The sequence below is a fragment of the Homalodisca vitripennis genome, chromosome 8, assembly GCF_021130785.1.
Source record: "Homalodisca vitripennis isolate AUS2020 chromosome 8, UT_GWSS_2.1, whole genome shotgun sequence".
Classification (NCBI taxonomy): domain Eukaryota; kingdom Metazoa; phylum Arthropoda; class Insecta; order Hemiptera; family Cicadellidae; genus Homalodisca; species Homalodisca vitripennis.
The window spans coordinates 9,753,089-9,759,850 of NC_060214.1; the positions used below are offsets into that span (position 1 = coordinate 9,753,089).

A 6,762-nucleotide genomic window follows, 5' to 3' on the forward strand; every position below is an offset into this window, starting at 1 on the left:
AGTCCCTAGACAGTTTGGCTTTACTAATCTTCAACGAAAAATATGTATAAAAATGATTTTACTATTAAAATATCGGTTACAACAGTTTTTATTAGAGACGTTATCTTTATTAAACTCATGTTATTTGTATAAAGAGAACGTGCCTCTAACAACATAAGGTCCATTTTCTTCGCCCCACTCGACTCACTAACCTAACCCCAAAGTCTGCTACATCCATTGCCATTTTTCCTCCAACGCTCACCACTAAAATCTCAAATTACATCCTTGTTTTCCCTTCCTATTAACTTTTGAACGTAAACCACATTCATCTCTTCCTATCATTTATCGTCCCGTTTTAAAATAACAAAATATAAAGCGAGGCGTTGCATGTTTGTGGGGGGAGGAGAGGAACAACTCACATCAATTATAAATTTTGAAATAAAAGTTTGGGGATGTTATTAGTGGTTGGTATCATGTAATTCCGTTATTAAATGAACGATCAATTCGTTTTGGAGATAGAACTGCCATAATGTATAGTATATACCTCAATTTCGCTATTCTCACTAATTGTATTTCGCTCCACTGATTAATTTTAAACATGGTCTACGACAGTGCGATACGAAAAATCCAATTCTGTAATGAAGTATATGGGAATCGACTGTAAGATCCAAATATTCCGTCATTAAATGAAGTCATCTTTGAAAGCACACCCTCTCACTGAATTTAAAATGGTAATGCACTTGTTAAACACTTGTCACTCAAGAAAATAATAGGTATCCTTAATTTGTTTTTCTTAAACCTTGTTATTGCTTTCTATTTTTTGAAAGCCTGTTGCCAAAGGAGTATTGGTTTGGAAAATAATTTGTACATAAAGTATAACATAAAAATCTCACTATAACAGGTTTTAATAGCGCTATTTGATAGCCAGCACAGTATTACATTGACAGGACAACACAAAGCTCAACACAAGTGAACAACTGTATAGAATATCTCTAGTTACTAATGTCAGTAAGACGTCTGGATTCGAATTGCCTTACTTACGCGTCATTACTAACATACTGAAGTAAAAGTATGTTTTTACAGCAAAATGTAAATAGATGATTAACATCAAATATTTGGATTTTTTATCAAATCAAGCAGGTTCATGCAATACTAACCAATACTAACGCGCCACGCGAATGACGACAATAACAGACATCTGCTCGCTTGGCCGCCATTGCCTCAGTGTGAGCTTAGCAGTTGCGCTGGAACGTTGTACCGGTTGCCGCGTGCTGTGCGTCTCATACGTTGTGCCATTTGCCGCATGTTGTGTCTGTTTCATGCGTTGTGCCATTTACGGCGCGGCGAGTTATGTCTGTCTCATGCGTTGTGCCGGTTATCGCGTGTAATGTCTGTCCCATGCGTTGTGCCGGTTGTCGCGTGTTGTGCCTGTCTCATGCGTTGTGCCGGTTGTCGCGTGTTGTGCCTGTCCCATGCGTTGTGCCGGTTGTCGCGTGTTGTGCCTGTCTCATGCGTTGTGCCGGTTGTCGCGTGTTGTGCCTGTCCCATGCGTTGTGCCGGTTGTCGCGTGTTGTGCCTGTCCCATGAGTTGTGTCGGTTGCCGCGTGTTGTGCCTGTCCCATACGTTGTGGCATTTACGGCGTGTTATGTCTATCTCATGGCTGTGTCGGTTGCCGCGTGTTGTGCCTGTCTCATGTGCTGTGCCGTTTGCCGCGTGTTGTGCCTGTCTCATGCGCTGTGGCGGTTGCCGCGTGTTGTGCCTGTCTCATGCGCTGTGGCGGTTGCCGCGTGTTGTGCCTGTCCCATACGTTGTGGCATTTACGGCGTGTTATGTCTGTCTCATGGCTGTGTCGGTTGCCGCGTGTTGTGCCTGTCTCATGTGCTGTGCCGTTTGCCGCGTGTTGTGCCTGTCTCATGCGCTGTGGCGGTTGCCGCGTGTTGTGCCTGTCTCATGCGTTGTTTATTCGCAATCCGTTCGTGGTCCGCTAGCTGTGCTGTATTGTGTATTGTGTGTAGTGCATAGTGTAAGGTGACTGTGTATGTGTGTATTATTGAATTTATACAATATGGAGGACGACAATGAACTAGTGGAAGACTTATGAGTGGACAGGACAACTGCATGTTTATGGACTATTGAAAATGTGCAATTAAAAATTTCGTCCGCGCGAGACAGTGAGACAGTGCGGCTGACAACAAGTGTTATCACAGTTATGACGTCATCAAATCTGGCAGTGGGGTTACCTGGACAATCTTACAACCTTTTTGGCTGCTCCGACTTCATTTAGGTAAGTTAAAAAATATTTTCTCCCATTTACCATGACTGGTCAATTTTGTTTCTTCACCGAATGTGTTAAACTAAACATCCACATCCTATAAAAATGACTATACTGCTTCGTTTCAGGGTACAGTCGGTGAATATGGGGTGAGATTTATTCAACAAAGGCTCTTTGTAATGCATCAAGTTAACGTTCATACGAGAGGTTGACACAACATGTAAAGCCATGCCAAGTGAACAGTGTCGCCTGACTTGCAAATTTTAGTGACTAACCGTTACGCAATGTCATATTTGATTTCATTCTTAGCTTTATGACTAAAACCACACACAACTATTTTTTAACTCAAATTAAATAAAATATTATTAAGTACCTGTTATCTTTTTCTATAACATTTCAGGGACGTCATACGCATATTTTTTTTATAATGAACATAATAATAAAAATAAATTAAAATTAACGCTCCTGAAATAAGTGAAGTTCGCTGGAAAATATTCCATCCCGACTTGATCCATATCGGTATATTTGAAATTACTAGTATTTAAACGTCTTATTAAAGAGATGGGGGGCAACGCTGATTTTGTAAGTATCAAATGAAATCTCATGAATTTCTCTGTAACAATATGTCTAACAATTCATTAACTATTTTAGGCACGTTTGGAGAAATATAATCGTAGTGCGTATCTTCTTACTGAAAATATTTGTATTGAAGTATGAAGGATCGATATAACAATTCTTAGTCAGATGAAGACATACTAAAGGCACATAATATTTTACTGGTCGCGGTTTTAAATTTTAAAAGTCAAAATATTGCGACAGGTTTTTATATGGTTCGAGTGATTTATATTACAAACTCCACAGTAGAGGTTGCCTGAGAACAATCAGAAATAACAGGTTTAGCAATAGCTAAGATCAAAAGATGAATACCACAGGTATGAAAAACCTACCCCAGTTGAAAACCGGTCACTTTGAGTGATTGTTCCTGTGATTTTCCTGCTTTACGTCAACGGTGTAAAATCATCGCTTCTGCATGCAAAATTAGTGCAGTTTGCCGATGATACGACTCTCTTTTTCAATGCAATATCAAGTGAAGTTTTGGAACAACAGGCTTTTGTTGACATCAACAACTGTGTCCAATACTTCCACAGCCTCAATCTTACAACAAACCCTTCAAAAACCAACGTTTTGAATATAGCCTTGCGCACTGCGGGCAACCAGTGTGGGCCTGCTATTTTGTTAGATCACTCCACACTGGAAGAAGTCAGCTCTTCAAAATTCCTAGGATTGCACCTTGACCAAGGGCTGACAAGGGAATGAGCATATTGACTATGTTTGCGCCAAAGTCTGCTCAGGTATTTTTGTTCTGAGATCATTAGCCAAATACTGCCCGAGTCAGGTACTGATTACGGCGTATTTTGGACTGATTTACCCCCATCTGGCCTACGGAGTGGTCCTTTAGGGAGCTTGCGCAAGCACACAGTTTCAAAGAGCATTCAGACTCCAAAAAATAGCAATTCGAATAATCGCCAAAATCAAATTTAGAGAGTCGTGAAGGAAATCCTTCAAGAAATTGCAGCTGTTGACTCCGCCGTGCCTCTACATTTTGGAAACAACTTTGTTTTGTGTAAGTAAATGCGCCTTAACCAGAGGCCAAGACATACACATGTATGAGACACGTGGTAGAGCAAACTACCGAACTGGGAGACACAGAACGGTGGTTTATGAACGCCTGCCCTCGCAGGCGGGTGTTCATTTCCTCAACAGACTGCCCAATTCAATTAAAGATACTCCAACGCCCAAGGCGTTAAAGACTCGCCTTAAACGCTTCTTGGTGTCACAAGCATTCTAAATGCAGGTGAGTTTTTGGCATTCGACTGGGAGACCGCCCAATTAGACAACTGACTCCGCTGTACTAAGTGGGTTGCATTGGCGATGTATGAAAGAGGCGTAACTGTGAAACTGTATGTGTGAGTGTGTATTGTTATATGAATGTCAGAAATTTATTTAAAAAACCATGACGTTTGCCATACAATGTAAGAATTGTCGATGCAATAAAAAAGATTTGATTTGATTGTAACCTATTTCCGGTTACATATAATTCCTGTTCCGGTCAGATTCCGTTATATGCCCCCAACGCTTAAACTTTTTCAATTAACTTAGAACGTTATAAAACGATGTAGTTGAGTAACAGAACTAATATTCCATCAATCAACAAGCATGTCTAGGTATTATGATCTGTATTGTTGTTGTTTTTATCTTATCTTTCTTGAGAATCCCGATTACGCCAGGCCGCGCGGCATCACATGATTATTTAAGTTTTTTGCACGGTACATAATTGCCTTTCCATCACAATTAAATTTATATTTATGATCAGCCCCTCTAGAATTTGATATTTTATTGATAGGTACTATCTCGAGGGATGTTTTTCTTTCTAATGTTTTTTTTGTTGAATTTTTGTGTTTGTAGAAATGTAGGGGTGTGGTCGATATAATACGTAAGTACCCTTTTTTCTTAGCTAGTAACCAATTTATTGTAATTCATTATAATCATCCGTAAATGAAAAATTAGCGTTGGGGGCATAATGTTAGTTCTGTTACTCGACTACATCGTTTCATAACGTTCTAAGTTCATTGAAAAAAGTTTAAGCGTTGGGGGCATATAACGGAATCTGACTTCTGTTCCATATTCCAATATGAAAAAGTAGGCAATAGAAGCATACTCCAGTATGTTAAAGTTTTTACTTCAGAAAACCTATAATCTACTTCCGCTTTAAGGTACTTCTGCTGCGGTAGAATGTTTCTATTATTGCTCCGATCAAGAAAATATGTACAGAAGTGGGTCTGCAAAGCCCACTTTAGTAAAAAAAAATCTACTTCAGAAAATCTATAATCTACGTCTGAAAAAGGCGCCTCCGTCATAATTTCTTATGACTCAATCATAAATAATCCCTAAAAGTCTTTTGCAATCATATGAACACAGTTGTACGCCCAATACTTAGTCATTTGACTATATTAATGTGGACAATGATGAGTTAAAATAGAACGATCATAATTTATCTAAATCATACCAATTCCTTACTTGTTTAGTGGAATATGATACACAGAGGGTCCCACGAAGAGGTTTAAACGTTTGGATTTTATATTACTTGCCCACTTATGCACCGAATATTTTCAAACTCACACATTTAATAAAACAGGTGTTAAAAATATTCTGTGAAAATTAAAGCTCCCTAACAATTGAGTATCATGATCCTAATTGGTATACTCAAATTGCTTTTTTTCAGAAGAGTCCAGTCCACTTACTACCGCAATTATGCTGTAAATAGACAATTGTAATTGTTACATCACCGGTAATCCATACATTCTTAAACAGACTCTAACCAAATCATAAGGAATTTCTGTTTGGGCAGCTTTCAGTTGTAATGGGGTACTGTCTTACGAAATTTCAGACAGCACAATGATTGGGAATAGATATGAAGAGATTTTAAATGAACAAGTCTTGCCTTATTTTACGGTTCCAGAAATGGATCAAGCAATCTTACAACAACATTGTGCTACTCCTCATTTTGCAAATCCTGTCATTACTAAATGACAACCTTCATGACCGGTGGATTGGTCGTGGAAGTGATTTTTTAGATTGGCCACCCCCGATCCCCAGATTTAACTGTGTGTGATTTTTTCTATGGTGTTACTTAAAGGAACATGTGTATACTCGTCGCTTCAATAGTGATGAGAAATTAAAACAATCAATTGAAGAGGAACTTCTCCGGATACCGTAGAATATCTTTGTACGATTCATTTGTTAAGCGTTGTTATCAGTGTGTCGCTGTGGATGAATTACAGTTCGAATAATTGCAAACAGTAATTGTAGGTTTTTTAATAGGCTCTATTCTAATTTTCTGATTGAAAGGCTTTATTTTCCTAGAGTATGACAATATATCATTAAAAAAAACTAAACCTTTTTTACTGTTGATAAAGTATAGTTTTTCAAAATGTCTCTATTTTGTTTCACCAATTTCTAGAAAGTTGAAATTTTTACAGAATATTTTTAAAAACTATTTAATGAATTGTGTGTTGTTGAATTAGAATATATTCAGGGCATAATGGCAAGCAATATTAAATCAAACCATTAAACTTCTTCGTGGGACACCCGGTATATTGACATAATAAAAACGTTTATTTTTATACCTCATTTATAATTTATTATCGTACAAAATTAAGATTTCGGACACTGTAAAACTTACCTTTAACAAAAAATGTTTTTTGAAACTATATTTGTGCAGTTTTGTTATATTTTTATATAGTAATAATTTTAACAGAAGGTAATTGGTGGTTGGGATTTATCAAAAAAAAAAAGTTTAGCTCAGGTGTGTGATATGGCCATGAAACCAGAGTAATATATAAGTTATGTGCTTACAAAGCTGCTCCATACATATTTTTACATATTAAATCTGACCCGGCGACTTCATTGCCATCTTGTGCGAATGTTTCATTCATAAAGTGCTTTACTT

The 6,762-nt window shown here is 37.8% G+C and overlaps 1 protein-coding gene across 1 annotated transcript; it reads right to left on the reverse strand.

Moving 5' to 3' along the window:
• Positions 1–1,338: 1,338 nt before the first annotated feature.
• Positions 1,339–1,895, reverse strand: LOC124367208. Its single transcript, XM_046823861.1, has 2 exons — positions 1,703–1,895; positions 1,339–1,592 (listed from the first exon to the last, which is right to left on the reverse strand). Exons 1-2 carry the CDS (start codon positions 1,893–1,895, stop codon positions 1,339–1,341), a joined length of 447 nt encoding a protein of 148 aa, XP_046679817.1.
• Positions 1,896–6,762: the final 4,867 nt, after the last annotated feature.